Source organism: Panthera pardus, unplaced genomic scaffold, assembly GCF_024362965.1.
Source record: "Panthera pardus isolate Hobbes unplaced genomic scaffold, ASM2436296v1 HiC_scaffold_1, whole genome shotgun sequence".
Classification (NCBI taxonomy): Eukaryota; Metazoa; Chordata; class Mammalia; order Carnivora; family Felidae; genus Panthera; species Panthera pardus.
Window position 1 is genome coordinate 3,368,161 of NW_026526654.1, and position 24,188 is coordinate 3,392,348.

The 24,188-nt window shown below is 34.8% G+C and overlaps 2 protein-coding genes across 2 annotated transcripts; both read left to right on the top strand.

Annotated features, from left to right (window-relative positions):
• Positions 1-2,927: 2,927 nt before the first annotated feature.
• On the top strand, positions 2,928-3,677 carry LOC109261457 (olfactory receptor 5A2-like). The gene has a single exon (XM_019440016.2). It carries the CDS (start codon positions 2,928-2,930, stop codon positions 3,675-3,677), a length of 750 nt encoding a protein of 249 aa, XP_019295561.1.
• An 11,124-nt stretch (positions 3,678-14,801) lies between these two features.
• On the top strand, positions 14,802-15,155 carry LOC109261458 (60S acidic ribosomal protein P2-like). Its single transcript, XM_053901386.1, has one exon. It carries the CDS (start codon positions 14,802-14,804, stop codon positions 15,153-15,155), a length of 354 nt encoding a protein of 117 aa, XP_053757361.1.
• The last annotated feature ends 9,033 nt before the right edge of the window (positions 15,156-24,188 follow it).

Genomic DNA, 24,188 nt, shown 5'->3' on the forward strand with positions numbered 1-24,188 from the left:
AGAAAGACAAATACTGTATGTTATTACTTATTTGTGGTACTGAACAAAGCAAAAAATGTAGAAATAGGGTAGAATTATGATTATCAGGGGGTCATGGAGAAAATAGGAATGTGTTGTCAAAATACACACAGTTCTAGCTAGAACATGAATAAGTGAATAAGTTCTGGGGGTCTAATGCACAGCAGTGTGATTATAGTTAACCATACTGTATTATGTTATTAAATTTGCTAAGGTAGTGAGCCTTAATGTTCTTACTACAAATAAGAAATAGGAGTTATATGAAGTGATGGAGGTGTTAGCTAATGTGATGGTGGTATTAGTTTGCAATATATAAATGTATCAAATCAACCCATTGAACATCTTAAACTTACACATGTTAAATACTAATTGTATCTCAATAAAGCTGGAAAAAACAAAAATAAACTCTTTTCCTTTGATAATTCTTAGCTCTACTAAAATTATCCTAACTTTTATCTTCTTTTAAAATATTTTCCCTGCTGTTGTTTTTATAAATTTAATTTCTTTGTCATTCTGAATTGATTTTCAGGTACACTTGTAAGGTGAAGAAATAACTTCTTGAAAAGTCTGTTCTTTTTTCACTGATTTGTACTTATGTGTTTACCATAATTTTTATAGAATGTTAATACCTGCTTTTAGCCAAGAGTGTTATGCTTTAACTATAATTCAATCAAATAACATTGTTAATATTTTAAAACTTTTTTATATCTAGTAAATTGATACTTTGTTTTTAAAAACTGTTTCTCTAAACATTATTAATTTTCCTCACATATTTCTTTATTTCAACTTTGAAAAATAATAATCACTTTCCAAATATCCTGTGTAATTGAAAATAACAATTTCATTTTTGATATAATTTGCTTAGTAGAAGTTCATATATATATATATGTATATATATATATATATATGTATATATATATATATATATAAATTACTTATAAAATATATAGTGTTCATTCATTTACTTCTTTTACATCTGTTTCTTAATAAAATTTTGATACCATCCATGTATAGTTTGGTAAAGATTGAGATAGGACAATTGTGTAGTGATGATTCTACATAAATATGGAAGTTAAGCTAATGGGATTTGCCAAATTATATATAAAAGAGAAATAGAAAAGGTGGTTAACACAAATATAGGAAAAAGGACAGAGAAGGAGTGAATGGTACTGCTTAGGTATCAGAGACACAAGACACAGGTCTTAAAGTGCTCATAGTTTCAAAATTAGAAATTTATTCATGAAGAGTTTAAAAAGTAAAGTATTTAAAAACCACTTTCTTTTTCTTTGCTCATTTGTTTTGTTTCTTAATTTCCGCATATCAGTGAAATCATATGGTATTTGTCTTTCTCTGACTGACTTATTCCACTTAACATAATACTCTCTAACTCCATCCATGTTGCTGCCAATGGCAAGATTTCATTCTTTTTCATGGCTGAATAGCATTCCATTATATAGATAGATGATCGAGAGATAGATAGATAGATATAGATATAGATATTGTATGTGTTAGATGGTAGTTGGAAGATGTGGTGTATATATAAGATACAGATATAGATATTGTATGTGGTAGATGGCAGATGCATATATTTATATATACACCACATCTTCCAACTACCATCTAACACATACAATATCTATATCTATGTCTATATCTGTATCTATATCTATCTATCTATACTTATATCTATACCTATAGATAGATAGATATAGATAGATAGATACAGATACAGATACAGATACAGATATAGATATAGATATAGATATAGATATAGATATAGATATAGATGGTATAGATGATATAGATATAGATATATACACCACATCTTCTTTATCCAGTTATCAGTTGATGGACACTTGAGATGTTTCCATAATTTGACTACTGTAAATAATGCTGGTATAGACTTTGGGGTGCATGTATCTCTTTGAACTTAAATGTAAATGTCTTTCCAGCATAAGTTCTGAGCGGTGGACATCATGGACCATTTCATAGATGGAGCTTTTCAAGGAATGACTAACAGTTGTGTATGTAAGTAAAGCCCTTCCCAAAGTGTCCCAGAATGAAGGCATCTGCCATGGCAAAGGAAGAGGAACACATTTTAAAAAGTGAACTTAAGGAAACCAATCCAAATGTTATCATTGTATAATTTTCTCTGGAACAAAATATGTAATTGATCTAATGATAACTATCCTTAGTATAAAACTGCTTTTAGGAACAACTATGAAAGAGAAAAACTTTCGTGTATCACCACATTCAAACTGAAACTACAATTATCAAAGGAATATTCAGAGAATCACAGATAAGCAAGATTAATAAAAAGTCAATACATACTGCCAACACATGTTCACCCCTTCATGTTAGGATGTCCTTGGAACCACAGTAGAGGGGACGGCCATCTTGCCAGCGCAACCCACCTAGTAGTGTGCCAGAACGAATTGGAGGTCAACCAATCACCAAGCGACAGCATGACCTGATGCGACAAAGGCCCACCTGGACCTAAATCCAGAACCGCGGCAGCTTAAAAACCCCACCCCACCACACCTGGGCGCGACTTCCCTGACTCCTCTCTCTCTTTCTCTCCCTGAGTCACGGAACTTCTCCCAAGACCTTAGTTCCCGATAAAGCCTTTGCTAAAAATTTTTTAGCCTCTGACTCTTATCTTTACCCTGCCTTACGCCTGACCCTAACACTTCAGCCCCTCCTCCAGACTCTCCTGGCTTCTAGCTAATTTGGACATGCAGATTTAGAAATGAGGACATAATCCTACAATCTGGGATGGAAGTCACAGCATCATGGAGTTTACTGGACAAGGTTTTAGCCCTGGCTATGTAACAACAGTCTCCCCCCTTGAAATAAGCCATGTAAAGTTATTTCATTATACAAGAATTGTTTTCATCTATAGCTCTTAGATGGAAGAAAACAAAAAGAGAAATATGTCCACTGTTACTTACGTCATCCTGCTTGGTTTTGGGGACCTTGAAGAAAATGGAACTATCCTTTTCTTTTTATTCCTCAGCCTTTATATGGTCACACTGTTTAGTAACCTGCTGCTGATCTTTGCTGTCCAGAAAAGTTCACATCTTCATACTCCAATGTATTTTTTCCTGTGCCATTTATCCTGTGTGGATGTTGGATACTTAAGCAGCATTTTTCCCCAGTTGCTGTGGGAGGTTTTGGCTGCTGGTGTCACTATCTACTTTACTGCCTGTGTGATGCAATTGTACGTTGTTGGTGCTCTGCTCACTGTGGAGTGTTTCCTCCTGGCTGTCATGTCCTATGATTGCTATTTGGCCATCTGTCGGCCCCTGAGATACTCAGTACTTACGGACCACAGAGTTTGTGTCAAGTTGGCAGTTGCTTCGTGGACTGGTGGTTTTCTGTTCGTGGGTGCCGTGCTAGTTTTGCTTACCTCTTCAACTTTCTGTGGTCCCCACATCATCAACCATTTATTTTGTGACTTCTTCCCACTGGTGAAGCTTTCCTGCACAGACACTACAATGGTGGAAAGGGCAGCATTTGCTTCATCATTCCTATCCCTGTCTCCATTCTTTTGGACATTGTTTTCATACGGTTGCATTCTGTCCTCCATTTTAAGGATTTCTTCTTCTACCGGGAGACACAGAGCCTTCTCGGTGTGTTCACCTGCTCATCCCACTTGATTGTGATGAGTTTGTTTTATGGAACTCTGGTTGTGGTGTACATGACACCAACATCAGAAACAACATTCAGTCTGAACAAGATTTTCTCACTTTTCTACACAGTCCTCATACCCATTCTTAATCCCTTAGTTTATAGTCTGAGAAACAAGGATGTTCAAATTGCTCTGGAGAAAGAAGCCACACCCAGTTGTCCAGTAGATAACTAGTGCTAGATAAAAAGATGGTCTATTGAAAAAATGTGGTCCAAAATGGAATTGGAGTAGAACTTGGGGACTGTGGAAATTCCGTTTAGGCAGTTGGTCAATCAATTAAAATGAATCAATAAATTATAATAATATGGATATGACCAATAAATAAAACATCATTAATATTATTAACTTCAAATTAAATGGAAACATTAACTCTATGTGAGGTAGTAGAATATCAGCTATAAAATTATTACAACATGATTTTCAAGAGTATTTCTATCTATATGAAATTATGTCCTCACCATTCCCTGAGAGCAGCAGTGTGTGGACTCAATTATATAGGATACACTGCTAAAAATTGTTAACATCTTAGTAACTTTATTAACATGGAGAAATTTGCTTCCACGTTGGATGTAAACTTTCTTGATAGTACTTTGTGTACTTAAATTTTCTTCACTAACTTGTAATTTAGGATACTTTAATTAGGAATAAGCCAAAATATGTGACTAAATCCTAAAAGAGTAAATACTAAAGAAAAATAAAAGTATAGTTGGAAGAAGTCTGACTTAAAGTATTTAATAATAGAGATTGTTTTAAGAATTTAGCTTATATTGATGTAAATAAAATAGAAATCATATCTTCTAGTACTGCTTTTAGAGTACCATTATCGATAAAAAAAAAAATAACACAATTTTTACTGCAGTTAAAAACAAAAAACAAAAAACAAAGTCAGGACAATTTCAAAGAATATGACCAAGTGTGAGTTCAGGCTGAGATTATCAAGGCATTTTAAATACTTATAGAACTTAACAGGGTGTATCATTTATATATATATTAAAGCAGGGGCACCTGGGTGGCTCAGTTGGTTAAGTGGCCGACTTCAGCCCAGGTCATGATTTCACAGTACGTGAGTTCAAGCCCCACGTCGGGCTCTGTGCTGACAGCTCGAAGACTGGAGACTGTTTCAGATTCTGTGTCTTCCTCTCTCTTTTCCCCTCCCCTGCTCGCACTCTGTGTGTGTGTCTCTCTCTCTCAAAAATAAACATTAATTTTTTTTAAATATTAAAGCAGTTAATGAAATATGAATAATCAGAATTTGACATAGGTTATGACGAAAATGAAATAGCTATGTGAAGGGAGCAGATTGAAATACAATGGCCCCAAAACAATTGGAGATGCATATCAAAAAAAAGTAGAAGCCCTTTATAGCCCTGAGGTATAATCATACTTCATACAATACAAAGGAATCAATTCCAAGTATATTATGGAATCTAAATGTAAAAACCTAAAGATTAATTTAGAAAAATATCTTTTTGTGTGTGAAATTAAGGTAAAGGGATACTTTTTAAAATCAAATATAAAGGAAAATATGTGGAAACTCGGCTATATTCAAATTAAAAATTCATGTTCATGATAATACATCTTTGGAGAAAAATGCAAAAGAAAGCGATAGACAAAGGGTGACTATATATTATAAGCAATACAAAGCAGATCTAGGTCACATCTAAAATTTATAAAGTATTTCTACAAATTAATAAGAAATTTGCAGCAAACCCAGGGGAAAATATATATAACATAAGTTTTAATATGGTTTTTAAAAATATGAAAAACAAATGGTCAAAAACTTATGCAAAGATAAATTATCTTCTTTTGGTGTCACCAGAGGGCAGACATTGAGAATAGATTTTAAGCGCAAGTAACTTATTTGGAGACCTGTCTAAAGAATCATAGGTGGTAGAGCTTGGAATTGATTTAAGAGTCATAAGAAAAACAGGTTTGGATACATTAATGAAAAATTACCAGTGATATGAACTGAAACTCAATCCCACTGGTAATTTCAGGAGAAGATTTAGCAAAAATCTCTGAATTTCTTCATTTATTTAGCAAGAGCATATAGTACTTATTACCAACAATGTCTGTCATTGGTAGAAATCTTTTTCCTGGGAGCACTGAGTCCCAATTTTTTGCAAACAATGGGACAAGCACGTTCCTGGAACTAGATGCAATTCTCAGAATGATATTCACTAAGATTGCAGTAAGAAGTCATAATCTTGTAGCAGAATGGTGAACATGGATGGATGTGGACAAGGCACCAACAGTTTCAACATCAGCACTGAGCTTTTTATACCTCAAAGAACTTCAGAAAAAAAAAAACCATATGGGAAAACTATTACATTTCCATCAAAACAGTTAAAATCAATGGTGATGCTAGAATTTGTCAAGGATGCAAAGGAAACAACTTTCATATTCTACTAGTGAGAATAATATATGTTAGGATCTACTAAGTTTGAGCATATGCTTAATTGTAAAGCAACAGTTCTACTCCCTGGTATTTACATAGCAAAAAATGCATGTGATACAAAAGATATTACCAAAAATGTTTAGTATGAGAATTATTTCGAGAGGGGCATAAACATCTTTTTTTTCAGGGGGATGGGTAAACATCTTAGATATTTATCATTAGAATGGATATAAAAACTTCGACACATACATATATGGAATAACATACACATTTTATTATGAGAGACATATAGCTAATGAAATAACACAATGTGTGATTTTTAAAAAAATGATAATGCCTATATTACTGTTCTTTGATCATTTCATTTGTGTGGCATTTCACTATAAGATGTTTGAAAAATATAACCATTATCTTCACATTCATACAAAATGATAGGTTAAATGAGGATATAAAGGTTAATTTTTACAACATTTTTATTTATATATGCCACAAAAGAGGAAGCATTCAAAAATTTGTTTCCACACATCTATTAGTGATCCTGACATTGATCAAACCGTTCTACAGACTTTTTCACATCATCCTTGATAGTCAGAGTTATTAACCTACTATTGGCATTTAGTGCCTCAGTGGCCTTTCTGAATATCATTTCTGCTATCTTCATTAAATCCTACCATGAGACATCCCACAGGGGGATTTTATGGTTTTTTATCTTGAAAACAAGTATTGATTATTCCAACTAATGGGAAAAGGAAGGCTGGTTATCTGTTGTGCCCCAGGAGAAGAAACAAAGTTGGAATATAATATTGGCATGCAACACCTAAGCAACTGACCTTTCTAGTTTTGGAATAAAGTTTTTGAAAATCTGAATTCGACTGTCATACTGTTGTTCACTTACTTGCCAGGATATGCTTAAACTTACACTAGAGAAAGTTTGAGTAGGAATAGAAAAGAGAATATTGATGTAGCACAGCCCATGGTGCATTCGGCTTCACTTACATTTTTCCACACCCAATGCAAGTTATAACAGCACAAGCACATTCCACTCAGTCACTCCCAATAAATGCAGCTTTTGAATAAGTATGGAAGGCAAGGAAGAGACAGTTGATGATTCTAAAAAGTAAACAGTAGCAGTACAATTTGGGGAAGAAGACCAGAATTTGAACTAACAATGAATCAGAGGTAAGTTTTTCACTGTTGCTCCATTTTCCTGTCCTCGAAGTAAGTCAACCAAAATCTATAAATGGGTACCAGTGCATTTACAGGAGATCTAGGAAAATCTTTCTAGTTCTTCCTCAAAGACAAGAAAAGGGAATTCCTAATATTTCAGCAAAATTCAGAATCTTCTCTAATTTTTCTCTCTATTTGGTACCATTATTCACTTCCCTATAACTCTACAAGAGTGCAGAGTGGGGACCTTCAGGGGCCGTTTTCTTCAGCAGAGGGACTGTGTTCATAAATGGTTGTGGAGATCCCCATATCTTTTCTTCCTGTTCAGTTTTGCCAAGAACATAGTGTATTACCAAGAAGTACATGCAAAATGTGACAACTAAATTCCTAGTTTTCTGGGAACAAGGCAGAAAAGGGGAGGCCCAAGGAATGAAATTTACCAGAAAGATTCTGGAGCCAGTGAGATTCAGTTAAGTAATGCCATGAAGTTTCACATCCATTCATATGATCATAAAGAGCACTTAAGACTTAAAACTGAACTTAACTGATAGACTACCATAAGTTTGTAGACTTCTCACTGGGTCATGCACATATGGACATATCTAAGTAGAACTGCAAAAAGTCTGAAAGTGGAAGACAACTAAACCAAAACAGAAGCAGCTAGTTAAAACTTGTACCATAAGCATATATGGGATGATTTATGCTAAACAATAAAGAGAAAAAAGAAAAGTCAGCATTTTCTGTATTATTTAAACAATACCTACAGACTCATCATAAACTATACAAAATTTCCACGATCACTCCAAAATTACTTGGCATGTAAAGAAACAAGAAATTTTCAACTTGCTATAGAAAAAACAATTATATGATGTCAATGCCAAAGTGCCAATTATTGAATTTTTATAGGCTTTAAAGCAGCTATTATAAAAACGATTCACTGAGTAACATTCAACACATACTAAGATAAAGGACACATAAATATATAGACAAACAAAGACAGAAACATTGAAATTTTAGACTAAAAAATGAAATGAGGGGTGCCTGGGTGGCTCAGTTTGTTGAGTGTCCAACTTTTGGCTTCACTTTAGGTCATGATCCCACAGTCTACACTGAGCTTGGAGGTTGCTTAAGTTTCTCTCTCTCTCTCTCTCTCTCTCTCTCTCTTTCTATCTCTCTGCCTCAGTCCCCTTCTCACGTGCTCTCTTTCCTGATTAAAAAAAATAAATTTAAAATTGAAATTATATATTAATTAGGTGAACTCAAAGAGAATGAAGACCATAGAGGAAAGAATCAGAACTATAAGGTAGTTCACTCAAAACTATTCAAACTGAACAATATTAATAGCAAATATTGGTAAATGAAATGACAGACTCTCAGGGGATTTATGGATAAATAACAAAGAAAAAAATCAATTATCTTGTCACTGGGGTCCCAAAAGGAGAGGATAGAACTCAGGCAGAAAAGTCACTAAAAGAAATTGTAGCTGAAAGCATCACAAATTGGCAAAACAACATAAACTTACAAATTCCAAAGGCTAACAAAGACTTAACTAGAATAAACCCAAACATATACATGCCTAATCACAGCATAGTCAAACTGTTAAAAATGAAAAACAATGACAAATCTGTAAAGCAATCAGAAAAGAATGACACATTGTTTATGTATACATGTCAAATGATTATGGATTTTCATCTGAAAATGTGGAACACAGAAGGAGGTGAAACAAAATGCTCATAGTGCTGAAAAAAACAAAAAACAAAAAACAAAAAACAAAAAACAGTGGTTAACCCAGAATTCTCTACCCAGTGACTTTATCCTTCAGGAATAAAAATGTAATAAAGGCATACCCAGATAGAGCAAAACTAAGGGAATTCATCATCAACAGATATTTTTTAAAACAACTCCTTCAAAAAATTATTTCAGATAGGTGGTGAATGATAAAAAAAAAAAGAGGTTTGGAATATCAGGAAGAACAAAGGGTAAAAATAATGATAAATAAATTATTCTTGCTTGGGTTCTTGAAAATATGTTTGATGATAAATTACAAAAGGTATAATTTGTCCCATGCAGTTTATAGTAGTTGTAGGTTTTTTTTTTAAATAGATGAAAGCACTTAAAGAGAGGAATGTAAAACAAATAAACAAACAAACAAAACTTTTGTGATGGTAAAATTTCTACCTGAACTTAAAATGTAAAATACTGATTTGTGGCAGATTGTAAAAGGTTCATTGTTAGAAGGTAGAGGTGGGTCCAAAAAGTATCCCACAGACTGATAAGTCACTTTAAGACTGAAAAATGAAGCAAGTCACTCCATATAATTTACACAGAGCTTTATTCAGGGTAACTACTGACCTGGTAATCAACTGGGTGAACAGATGATCCAGGTGGTACCCAACTATTTTCCAACTCCATTCCCCAAGGTATTCTCTATCAAGTTTGGACCTTAATACTCAACTTTTATGAAGTGGGGGGTATGGTGGTGAGGTTACAGGTAGTTATCTAAAGTGGCATCATCCGTACACCAGAGGATCTATGCTAGTTACCCAAAGTGAGTGGGGTCTTCTGTGCATCAGTCACCTCTATTAGTTGCCTAAAGTGGCGCTTTCTGTGCACCAGCCATCTCTGGTAGATAGCTGAAGTGGAGCCTTCTGGGGGTGCCTGGGTGGCTCAGTTGGTTGGGCTGCTGACTTCAGCTCAGGTCATGATCTCATGGTCCATTTGTCTGTGAGATTGAGCTCCATGTCAGGCTCCATGTCAGGCTCTGTGCTGAACAGCTCAGAGCCTGGAACCTGCTTCAAGTTCTGTGTCTCCCTCTCTCTTTGCACCTCTCTGTCTGTCTCTCTGTCTCAAAAATAAATAAACATTAAAAAAAACTTTTTTGAAGTGGAGCCTTCTGTACACAACTTTAGGAAACATTAGAACAAGTCCATATCACATTTAGAGCATATCCTCCATGGGCCTAGAACACATAGCCAAGGAGGTCATTGCATGGGCATAAACAACTGGAGAGGCAAAGAAGGACTCAGTGTTGTCAAAACTCCTACAGTTAATGTATATAGATGTGGAAACAAATTATAAAAAAAAGCTCCCTCAACTTTCTATGTCCTAATCTCTGAGATGTGTGAATATGATACATTACTGTTACAATTTTGTGATCCTATATGGCACAGTTGACCTTAATATAGGAATATCATCCTGCATTATCCACTGGTCCATAGGAATCATGGATACCTTATAATCAGAGAGCTCTTTTATACTAGTGGATAAAGAGTAAGTCAGAAAAATGTGAAACTTGGACGTGATTTGACACTCACTTGTTGTCTTTGAATACCAAAACTCCACAAAAGCAGCATCATAAAAGTAAACAAACAATAAGTTTAAAAAATGTTGAACCAAAAATCCTCAACAAAACATTAGCAAATCAACTCTATCAGCATACACAAGATAATAAAGATCATCTACACAAAACCTTCAGTTACCATCAGGTTTAAAAATGGGACATCGAAGGGCGACTGGGTGGCTCAGTAGGTTGGGCATCCAACTTCAGCTCAGGTAATGATCTCGCAGTCCATAGGTTTGAACTCTGCATCGGATTCTGTGCTGACAGCTCAGAGCCTGGAGCGTGTTTCAGATCCTGTGTCTCCCTCTCTCTTTCTGCCCCTCCCCCACTGATACTCTGTTTCTCTCTCAAAAATTAAAAAAAAAAAAAAAAACATTTATTTTTTTTAAATGGGACATTGAATGCTTTCTCCCTAGAATAGATTCAAAGGCAAGGGTGTTAATACACACAACTTCTGTACAACTTTCTACTATAACTCTTGGCCATTGTAAGACAAGAAACATAACAAAATCCATAGAGATATAAAGAAAGAACTTAAAATGCCCCTACTTATAGAAAGCATGATTTTCAATTAAAAAAAATCTAAGAAATGTACTCCAAGAGAAAAACTCTTTCATTTAATGAGTCAGTTTAGCAAGGTCCCAGAATATATAATCAAAACATAAAAACACACCATATTTCTATGTGCTAGGAATATAAATTTGGAAGCCAAGACAACACAATTAACAATAACACCAGAGGTAAATAAAATATTAGGTGAACATCTAAATATGGTATGTACATAATCTGCATGATACAGACTTCAATATGTTAATAGAAGACATCAGAGGAGTTACTAAATGGAAACTCATATCATGTTCACAGAGAACAAGAAACAATGTAATAAAGATATCAATTCTTATTGATCTGTACCTTTAGCAGAATTCTATTTAAAATACTACTGGATTTTTGTAGATCTAAACAAACTGATGATAAAGTTTATATGGGTTGGGCCAAGAAACTACTATAGACCAAATAATTTAGAAAAACAAGAATTTTGATGAATAAGTATGGTCAATTTCAAGACTTATTATGAAGGTACAATAATTAAAATTTCATGCTATTAATAAAATGATAAATAGATCGATCAATGAGAAAATGTAGAGAGTTAAGAAATAGAGCCTTAAAAATGTGCCCATCTGATTTTTTTTAAAGATACATATAAAAACAATTGACTGAAGCAGGGACAGGATTTTGGAAACTGGTGTTAGAACACATGAGTATCCAATACAATAAAAGGAAGCATGACCTAAACCTCATGGTGTCCATAAAAATTAACTTTAAAAATAAATTATAAATTATAAAACTTTTAGAAGTAAACACAAATAAAACTTTAGCAATCAGAAATTTGACACAGTGTTCAGAAGGGACACCAAAAATACAATATATGAAAAGGAATTAAAAAACAAGACTATCGGGAATATGACAGGGATATCCACTCTTACCACTGTTGTTCATCATAGTACTGGAAGCCCTAACGTTAGCAGACACCAAAATGAAATAGAGTCATCCAATTTGGCAAGGAAGAAGTCAAGCTTTCACTCTTCACAATGACATGTTACTCAATGTGGAAACCTGAAAGACTACACCAGAAAACTGTAGAACTGATCCATGAATTCAGCGAAGTCACAGGATATAAAATCAATGTACAGAAATCGGTTGCATTTGTATACGTCAGTAATGAAGCAGCAGAAAGAGATACCAAGGAATCAATCCCATTTACAATTGCACCCAAACCCATAAGATACGTAGGCATAAACCTAACCAAAAAGGTAAAAGATATGTATACTGAAAACTATAGAAAGCTTATGAAAATAATTGGAGAAGACACACACACACACACAAATGGGAAAACATTCCATGCTCATGGATTGGAAGAACAAATACTGTTAAAATATCTATATTACTCAAAGCAATCTACACATTCAATGCAATCCTTATCAAAATAACAACAGCATTCTTCACAGAACTAGAACAAACAATCTTGAAATTTTTATGGAACTACAAAAGACCCTGAATAACCAAAGTAATGTTGCAAAAGAAAACCAAAGCTGGAGGCATCTCAATTCTGGACTTTAAGCTATATTACAACGCTGTAATTATGAAGACAGTATGGTACTGGCACAAAACAGACACATACATCAATGGAGCAGAATAGAGAATCCAGAAATGGGCCCGCAAATATATAGCCAACTACTCTTCAACAAAGCAGGAAAGAGTATCAGGTGGAAAAAAAGTCGCTTCACAAATGGTGATGGGAGAACTGGACAGTGACATGCAGAAGAATGAAACTGGACCACTTTCTTACATACACAAAAATAAATTCGAAATGGGTGAAAGGTCTAAATGTGAGACAGTAAACCATCAAAATCCTACAGGAGAAAACAGGCAACAACCACTTAGGCTGAGACCACAGCAGCTTCTTACCTGATATGTCTCCAGAGGCAAGGAAAACAAAAGCAAAAATGAACTATTGGGACCTCATCAAGATTAAAAGCTTCTGCATGGTGAAGGGAACAGTCAACATAACTAAAAGGCAGCCTACATAATGGGAGAAAATATTTGCAAGTGACATATCAGATAAAGGGAAAGTATTCAAAATCTATAAAGAACTTATCAAACTCAACACCCCAAACACAAATAACCCAGTTAAAAAATGGAGAGAAGACATGAATAGACACTTTTCCAAAGAAGACATCCAGATGGCTAACAGACACATGAAAAGATGCTCAACATCACTAAACATCAGTGAAATACAAATCAAAACCACAATTAGATACCACCTCATACCTGTCAGAATGTCTAAAATGAACAACTCAGGAAAATACAGATGTTCATGAGGATGTGGAGAAAGGGGAACCATGTAGCACTGTTGATGGGAATACAAACTGGTGCAGCCACTCTGGAAAACGGTATGGAGGTTCCTCAAAAATTAAAAATAGAACCATCCTAGGACCCAGCAATTGCATTACTAGGCATTTATACAGAGGATACAAAAATGTTGTTTTGAAGAGGCCCATGCACCCCAGTGTTTATAGCAGCGCTATAAACAATAGCCAAATTAAGGAAAGAGCCCAAATGTCCATTGACTGGTGAATGGGAAAAGAAGATGTGTTTATATATACAATGGAATAGTACTCAGCAATGAAAAGGAACAAAATCTTGCCATTTGCAACAACATGGATGGAACCAGAGGGTATTATGCGAAGCAAAATATATCAGAAAAAGACAAACATCATATGACTTCACTCATATGCAGAATTTGAGGAACTCAACAGATGAACAGAGGAAAAGAGAAGGAAAAATAAGATAAAAAGCAATAGGGAGGCAAACCATGAGACTCTTCAATGCAGAAAACAAACTGAGGGCTGCTGATGGGGAGGTGGGTGGAGAGATGGGTTAAATGTGTGGTGGGCATTAAGGAGGGTACTTTTCAGGATGTGCACTGGGTGCCATATGTAAGAGATGAATCACTGGGACTACACTGTATGTTAACCAACTTGAATTTAAATAAAACACACACACACACACACACACACACACACACAAGATTTATCAAAAATTTAAAAACACTTATATAACAACACCAAAAACACAAATTTTGAAATAAATAATTCACAAGCAGGACTTCATTGAAATTAAACATTTCTGCTTATATTGCTAAATGAAATAAGCCAATCTGTAAAGCCTACATAGTATATAATTCCAACTACAACAGATTTTTGAAAAGGCACAATTATGGACATATTAAAAATGATTAGTGTTTGCTAGGGACTGACTTTATGAGGAGTAGAGGGACAATGCTGATTTAATGGGTGAATTTTTAGGGCAGGGAAGTTAATCGATATGATTCTATAAGAATGGTTACACTAGCAACAATGAACCACATTGTAAAACACAGACTTTGTGTGATCATGATGTGTGGATATAGGTTATCAATAGTAAACAATGTACCAAATTTAGTAGGGACGATGCTAATGAGGAAAGTTTTTCCTGTATGTCTTTAAGATGTATACACTAGATCTCTGTACCTTCACTTCCATATTGTCATGTATCTAAAAGTGACTCCCCCCCCAAAAAAAAGAATAAAGGCTTGGTCCAACCCTAATGCTGCCAAGGTTGCAAGCCTGAGGATCTTCCAACCCAAGATGTGTTACATCACCTCCTACCTGCTGGCCTCCCTCAGAGACAATGCCTCCCTCAGTGCCAAATACATCAAGAAGATTCTGGATAGTGTCGACATCAAGGTGGATGACGACCGGCTCAACAAAGTCATCAGCGAGCTGAATGGAAAAAAAAAAATATTGAAAATGTCACTGCCCAGGGGGAGTGTCAAGCTGGTGGTCAGCATGCTCACTGGTGGGACTGTGACTGTCTCTGCTGCTCCAGGATCTGCAGCTCCTGCTGATGGTTCCAACACAGCCACAGCAGTGGAGAAGAGAGATGACAAGAAGAAGTCAAAGGAGTGGGACGTTGATATGGGATCTGGATTGTTTCATTAGAGCCCCACTCTCCTGCAAAGAAAACCCTTTTTGCAAATAAATAAATAGATAAATAAATAAATAAATAAATAAATCTAAGAAAAACATAATAAATATCTGTGGAAGACAAACAATGAAAGTACAATCTACAGTGGAAGAAAGCATTTACACATCAAATTCTAGCAATAAGCTTGTATTGAGAGTACATAAAAATTATTCAATATTCAAGAGGAAGAAAATAAACTATACAATTAAAACCTATATGGATATTTTACTAAGTAAATAAATGATAATTAAGACCATGAAGATACTCACTATTAATAACTGTTACAGAACTGCAAATTTAAGGTTACATAAGAGACCATGATTAAAATGCAATATACTGACAATTCCAGTTGATGATGTGAGTGTGCAACAGCTGGAAATCTCATACATAGGTGGTGATATTGTAAAATGGTTCAGCCATTCTAAGAATCACACATTTTATTTATATTGTCCTTACACTTGATCTTGGTTAGGTATAAGGTTTTAGATTAAAAAGTCCTTTCAAATGAATCATGGCATTTCTCTAAGATCTTGTAGAAACCTGCCCCTGTGATGAGAAACTACACCTTAACTTAATTTGCATTACATGTGGTATATTTTTATTTTCTGTAAGAGCACTTGGGTTCTTTTATTCGCACTTCATTTTCCTTGGTTTGTTTTATTTTATTTTTCTGATGCACCAAGTTCTTTTATGTGGCAACAATTATTCTCTAAAATTTACTGGAGGATTCTATGTAGATGTGCTGCTGTACCTTTATCTGTTTATTGGCTTTTCATTATTATCTTCCATTATTTTGGCAAGGGAAATTAAAACCAAAATTATTTCCCGAGAGTCACATACCACTTTCTCAAAAGTCCATGTTACAAAACCACATCATAAGAATCAGATAAACAAGATACCAACAAAGAAAATGTATGAACATCCAATTACTGACATCCCCAAAATGAAGAACTACATAGTGACTAGAAATAATTTTATTCTAAATTCTTAAAGTTTTTATTTAAATTCCAGTTAGTTAACATACAATGTAATATTAGATTCACATGTACAATACAGTGATTCAACAATTCCATACATCACCCAGTGCTCATCACAACAAGTGCACTCCTTAATACACATCTCATATTTTGACGCCCTCCCACCCCCCTGCTCCCAACTCTCCTCTGGAAACCAGTAGTTTGCTTTCTATAGTTAAAGTCAGTTTCTTTGCCTCTCTCACTCTTTTTTTCCCCCTTTTCTCATTCCCTTTGTTTCTTAAATTCCACATATGAGTGAAATCCTATGATGTTTGTCTTTCCCTGACGGACTCATTTCGCTTGGCATAATATACTCTGTCTCCATTCACATCATTGCAAGTGGCAAGGTTTTATTTTTTCTTATTGCTGAGTAATATTCCATTATATATATGTGTGTATATATATATATATATAATATGTACATATATATACACACATATATAAATTAATTAATATATATAGTTCCATTATATATATTAAAGTCCATTATATATTACATATATGTAAATACATATGTTATATAATATTATATAACATATAGTATTATAATATAATATAATATAATATAATATATATAATATATAATATAATAATATAGTTTATAATATATATGTGAATATATATAATAAATAAATATTTATATATGCATAAGGCCAGGATTTGATTTCCTATCACCCTCTGGCTCTCCTGGAGTTAAGCCTGCTAATTTTTAAATCTCTTAGAATTAAGCCTCACTGATTTTCCAAAGCCAGATGTCCTGAGAACTCCTCTTCCCAGTGCAGACACTGATCATCGTGTCTCTCCATGCTTGTGATCTCCCTCTCATTTATTATTGTGACACTGGGGGTTTGATTCTCAACTATGTCTCCACTCATGCCATTTTTGATGTGGCCTTACCTCTCTCATTAGCTTTAAGTCTGTTCTAGCCAGTATTTAGGTCATTTTTTAGTTACTGGCATGAGTGTAGCTTGTTTTCTCAGTGTGTCTGTGGATGAGGTGAATTCAGAATTCTCCTACTCCACTTCCCTCTTTCTCTCTGTGGATTTTTGTTATTATTTTTTATTTAGTATTATTATGTGTTTGTTTGTTTGTTTGTTTCAACTTCCAGAATAACTAACATACAGTGTTATATTTGGTTCAGGAGTAACACATAGTATTCAACATTACTCACCACTCATCAGAATAAGTGTAGTCACCACCTGTCACCGTACATTACTACAATACTATTGAATATATTATCTATCTTGTACTTTGCATCTCAATAGCTTATTTATTATATAACTAAAAGTTTCCATATTTTAATCTCTTTTACCTAATTTTCCCATCCTTCCTCACCTTCATTCTGGCAACCATCACTTTATTATATGTATTTAAGAGTCTGTATATTTTTATCTATTTATTTATTTTCTTTTTAAAAGTTCACATGTAAGTGAAGTTATATAGCATCTGTCTTTCCAAGCCTACTTATTTCACTTAGTATACAACATAACACCAAAAAAATCTGATTAAAAAATAAGAAGATATGAATAGGCTTTTTTGTCCAAAGATGACATAGAGATGACAAAAAAAATTTACAAATAACACTACCATTCAATCCAACAAATTCATTTCTGATTATTTACTCACAGAAAATAAAAAGAAAAAAACATCAATTCAAAGAGATACATGCCCTGCTATGTTCATTCCAGCATTAATTACAATAGCCAAGATATGGAAGCAACACGTGTCCATTGATTACTGGATCTACATAGAAGATGTGGTGTATATATACATATATAAACAAAGAAAAGTCAATAACCACTTTCTTTCATTAGCATATAGAATCTCTATACTTTTACTTCTCCTCCTTCTCACATTTTAGATTATCAATGTTGAAATTTATGTTGTTTTATATTGTGTATTGAATAACAAATTATTGTATAGTTATTTCAATAGTTCAGTTTTTCAACATTTAAAGTACATTTGAGAATGATTATGTGTCAGCATTATAATATTAGATGATCTCCACTGACTACACATTTACCTACACTGGAGAGTTTTATACTTTAATATGTTTTTATGATGTTAGATTTCCAACCTTTCTTTTCAGCTTGAAGAGAATACTTTAGTATTTCTTATTGGGAACTCTAGGGACAATAAATTCCCCCAACTGTTTGTTTTGAAAAATCTTTATATTTTTGGGTGGTAGAGGAAGATGGTGACAGAGTAGGAGGACCAGAGGTTCATCTTCTCCCATGAACACAACTAGATCACTATTAAATCATCATAAATATCCTGGGAGTAGACCTTAGACTGACAGAACAAACCCTATAACTAAAGGCAGAGAAGAGTCCACATCAAAGAAGGTAAGAAGTGCAGATAAATGCTTTCAGGGAGAAATGGATCCTGAGTGCCTCACAGGGGAGGTGGCCATGTTTGCTGAGAAGGAGGAGGGAGTAGAGCACTCAGGGGAACATACAAAGAAAATATACCCTGAAGGCCTTTGGCTTAGAAAATAAGAGGGGCTGAATTTTATGAGTTCTTGCAAACAACAATACTTAAAGCCTGGAGTTTTAAAGGTCAAAGGGCTTGGCTGGAATAGAAACTTGAGGGCACTATGTTGCTCCTGGAGAGAGGGCATGCAAACAACCCAGAGGCAAATAGCAATCTTAATGAATCCCTAGGGCACACAGTGGGGAGATTATTCACTCTTCTCTGAGAACCTCCTTGAGAAGCAGTGTTCAGACAGATGCCTCTCCAGGAACAAAGGAGTTGCTGCTGCCATTTCCCTACACCACCCTTCAGCATAAATACAGAGCCAACTGTGGGAAGCAGTGAATCACCAACACTGGCTACCTAACTCACTTACACAAAGCCTCACCCCCACCCCCTGACTTCCTGGTCAAATCTTGTCTCAGTCTAAACAAGGCTGGTGCCTTCTTTAGAGGACCAGCACTACATACCGCTCACAGCACATTCCTGACCAGAAAATTCTGCAGGGACTATGTTCTGGTGGAGGAGCTTTAAGATCTCATTTCACAAGCAGACCAGAACACACCTAGTTAACACTCACCACATTCAGGCCAGGAACCAAACATTACCCACCACAGGCCAAGAAAGCCTTTGTAGATGACTGGTCTGAAGGAAAGAACAGCCAAAACACAACAGCAGAGTGCATGCAGCACAAAACACAGACACTACCTGAGGCATGAGGCCTTGGGCACTCCATGACCTCTTGTATATAAAGCCAATACATTCAAGACTCAAAAACATAAGTGGTTTTTCTAACACAGAGAAGAATGAAGACACTGAGACAGAATGCCACGGCAGAGGAATTTCTCCCAAATAAAAAAAAAAAAAAAAATAGGCACAGTCAGAGATATAAGTAAAATAGGTATAAGTAACATGTGTGATGAAGAATTTAAAGCAGCAATCAGAATGACACTCACTGGGCTTGAAAAAAGAAGACATCAGTGAGACCCTCACCACAGAGTAAACAGAGTTTTAAAAGAATCAATCAGAAATGAAGAATAGACTAAATGATGATAGAAACTGGCTTGATGCAATGAACATAGGGCTGGAAGAAACAGAGGAAAAAATAGTAATCAAAAGACAAAATAATGGAGAGTAATGATGCTGAACAAAAGAGAGAAGGAGGAATTATAGAACATGGGATAGACTCTGGGAATGCTGTGACTTGAGCAAGATAACAACATTCATATTGTAGGAGTCCCAGAATAAGAAGATAGAGAAAAAAGGGCAGAAAATTTATTTAAGGAAATAATAGCTGAAAACTTTCCTAGTCTGGTGAAGGAAAAATACATCAGATCTAGGAAGCACAGGGGACCTTCATTAAAATAAAAAAATAAAAAAATAAAAAGCAAACAAGACATGTTGTAATTATAGATACAAAACTTAGTGATAAAGGAAAAAATATTAAAAGCAGCACAACAAAAGAAGACCCATAAGGCTAGGTGGAAATTTCTCAACAGAAACTTGACAAACCAGAAGGGAGTGGCATGGTATATTCAAAGTTTTTAATGGGAAAATTCTACAGCCAACAATACTTTATCCAGCAAGGCTATCATTCAGAATAGAAGGATACATAAAGAGCTCCCCAAACAAAAACTAAAGGAGCTCAGACCACTAAACTAGCCCTACACATAATATTAAGGGGAATCTTTCAGTGGGAAGGAAAGATCAAAAGTGACAAATACAAGAATGGATCAGAGAAAAATCTCAAGAAACAATGTCAAAAAAGTAATACGATTTCAATAAGTTCATATTTAGCAATAATTACTTTGAATGTAAATAATCTAAATGCTCCAATTAAAAGACAGCATGTCAAAATGGGTGAAAAAAAACACACTTCACCTATGTGCTGCTGACAGGAAACTCATTTTAGGTCTCAAGACTTCTGCAGACTTAAAGTGAAGGGATAGTTCCTCTTTTGTTCTTTGTTGAAGATGAGTTGAAGGTGAGTTGAAGATGAGGTCAATTCCTGGGTTTTCTGTTCTGTTCCATTCATCTATGTGTCCATTTCTGTGCCAGTAGCATACTTTCTTGATGATGATAGCTTTGTAATATAGCTTGAAATCTGTAATCGTGATACCTCCAGTTTTGTTTTCTCAGGATTGCATTAGCTATTTGGGGTCTTTTGTGGTCTCTTCAACAAATGGTGTTGAGAAAACTGGATGGTGACATGTGAAAGAATTAAACTGGACCAGTTTCTTACACCGTACAGAAAGTAAATTCAAGTGGAAGAAAGACTAAAATATGAGACAATAAACCATCAAATTCCTAGAGGAGAACATAGGTAGCAACCTCTTTGACTTTGGCTGGAGCAATTCTTACTAGATACATCACAAAGCAAACATGAATATTGGACTTTATTGAGATAAAAAGCTTCTGCACAAGGAAGGAAACAATAAACAAAATTAAAAGCATCCTGTGGAATGGGAGAAGATAAATATCTTATAATTGTTAGTATATGATAAAGGGTTAGTATACAAAATCTATAAAGAAGCTATCAAACTCATAATCCAAAAAGCAAACAATCCAGTTAAGAAATGGGCAGAAGACATGAATAGGCATTTTACCAAAGAAGACATCCAGATGGCTAACACAAACATGAAAAGATACTCAACATCACTCATTTCAGGTAAATACAAATCAAAGCCATGGTGAGATACCAGCTCACACTTGTCAGAATGGCTAAAATTAAGAGCACAAGAAACAACAGGCATTGGTGAGGAGGCAGAGAAAGGGGAACCCTCTTACACTGCTGCTGGGAATTCAAACTGGCACAACCACTCTGGAGAACAGTATGGATTATCCTTAATAAAAAAAAATAGAACTACTGTATGACCTACCAATTGCACTATTAGGTTTTTACCTAAAGGATGCAAAAATACAGATTCAAAGGGATGTGCATACACTCCAATGTATAGAGCACCATTATCAACAATAGCCAAACTATGTAGAAAGCCCAAATGTGCATCAACTGCTAGTGGATAAAGAACATATGGTGCATATACACAGTGGAATATTATGCAGTCATTAAAAACCCCTGCCATTTGCCACGTGGATGGATTTATATGGTAAACAAAGTAAGGCAATCGGGGAAAGGCAAATATATATTTCACTCATATGTGGAATTTAAGAAACAAAATAGATGAACATATGGGAAGTTGGGGGAAAGATAAGAAGGGAAGCAAACCACAAGAGACTCTTAATGGTCGACAACAAACTGAGGGTTGGTGGAGGGTGGTGATTGGGAGATGGGCTAGATGGATGATGGGTATTAGGGAGATTACTTGTTGTGATGAGCACTGGGTGTTGTATGAAAGTGATAACTGAATTCTACTTCTGAAACCAATATTGCACTGTATATTAACTATCTAAAAGGTAAATTTAAAAATGAGGGATGGAGATACATTTATCTTGTAAATGGTTTTAAAAAGAAAGCTGGAGTAGAATACTTATATCAGGAAAACTAGACTTTAAGCAAAGGACTGTAACAAGAGATGAAGAAAGGCACTATATCATAATAAACAGAACATCCCAGCAAGGTCTAGCAATTGTAAATACTTATACACCCAACAGAGAATAACCCAAATGTATAAAGCAATTAGTAACAACCATAAAATAATTAATTGAGTAGCACCTGAGTGGCTTAGTCAATTGAGCATCATACTCTTGATTTTGGCTCAGGTCATGATGACAGCGTTGTGGGATCAAGCCCACATCAGTCTCCATGCTCAGTGCAGAGCCTGCTTTAACCTTCATGTATTTGTGGTCTTTCCAAATACTGCTTAAGAATCTTTCTCTCGCTCTCCTTATGCCCCTCTCTTGCTCACACACACATACTCTCTCTCTCAAAATATAAATAAATAAATAAATAAATAATAAATAATAGTAAGGGATTTTACATGCTTTTTACATCAATTAAGAGATCATCTAAAGTGAAAATCAACAAGGAAACCATGGCTTTGAATGACACCCTGGAAATCATGGATTTAACAGATACTCTCAGGACATTCCATCCTAAAGCAGCAGAAGACAGATTCTTTTTGAGTGCACATGGAACATTCTCCAGAATAGATCACATACTGGGTCACAAATTGTGCCTTAACAAGTACAAAAATATTGAAATCATATTATGTATTTTTTCCAATACAACACTATGAAATTTAAAGTCAACGACATGAAAACAAAAATGGGAAGACCAAATACATGGAAGTTAAACAACATGTTCCTAAAAAGTCAGTGACTTCACCAGGAAACTAAAGAAGAAATGTAAAAATCACATGGAAACAAACAAACAAACAAACAAACAAAAAAACAATGGTGCAAAACCTTTGGGATGCAGCAAAAGTGGTCACAAGAGGGAAGTATATCACAATACAGGTCTACCTCAAGAAGCAAAATACAAAAATATCAAATATGCAACCTAATTTCATACTTAAAAGAATTAGAAAAAGAACAATATTTGAAACCTAAACCAGCAGGAGAAAGTAAATAATAATAAAGATTATGGTAGATATAATGATATAGAAACTAAAACAAACAAAACAACAATAGAACAAATCAATGACACATTGAGCTGGTTCTGTGAAAAAAAATAATAAAATTGAGGAAACCATAGCCAAACTTACCAAAAAGAAAATATAAAGGATCTTGGGGCGCCTGGGTGGCTCAGTTGGTTAAGCGTCCGACTTCGGCTCAAGTCATGATCTCGCGGTCCGTGAGTTTGAGCCCCGCATCAGGCTCTGTGCTGACAGCTCGGAGCCTGCAGCCTGCTTCGGATTCTGTGTCTCCTTCTCGCTCTGACCCTCCCCCGTTCATGCTCTGTCTCTGTCTCAAAAATAAATAAACATTAAAAAGAATTTTTTAAAAAAAAAAGAAAATATAAAGGACCCAAATAAATAAAATCACAAATTGGAGAGGAGAAATAACAATCAACAACACAGAAATTAAAAAACGTAAAGAAATATCTTATAAAATATTATATGCCAAAAAAATAAGACAACGTGAAAAAAAAGTGAACAAATGCCTTGATGCATATAAAGTACTAAAACTGAAACATGAAGAAATAGACAACTTGAACAGACTAATAGCTAGCATGGAAATTGAATCAATAAAACAAATAAACAAAAAACAACTCCCAACAAATAAAAGTCTAGAGCCTGATGGAATCACAGGAGAATTCCACCAAACATTTAAAGAAGAGTTAATACCTATTAATAAACTGTTCCAAAAAATAGAAATGGAAGGAAAACTTCAAAGCTCATTCTATGAGGCCAGCATTACCCTGATTCCAAAATTAAACACTCCACTACAAAAGATAACTACAGGCCAATAACCCTGATGAACAAGGATACAAAATTTCACAATAAAATATTATCAAATAAAAGTCAACAGTATATTAAAGAAATTATTCACCACAATTAAGTGGGTTTTATTCTGGGGTTGCAGCATTGTTCAATATCAAAAATCATTCGATCTGATAAC

Coding starts and splice junctions, on each gene's coding strand:
- LOC109261457 (XM_019440016.2), top strand. CDS start 2,928: ATGGAAGAAAACAAAAAGAGAAATATGTCCACTGTTACTTACGTCATC.
- LOC109261458 (XM_053901386.1), top strand. CDS start 14,802: ATGTGTTACATCACCTCCTACCTGCTGGCCTCCCTCAGAGACAATGCC.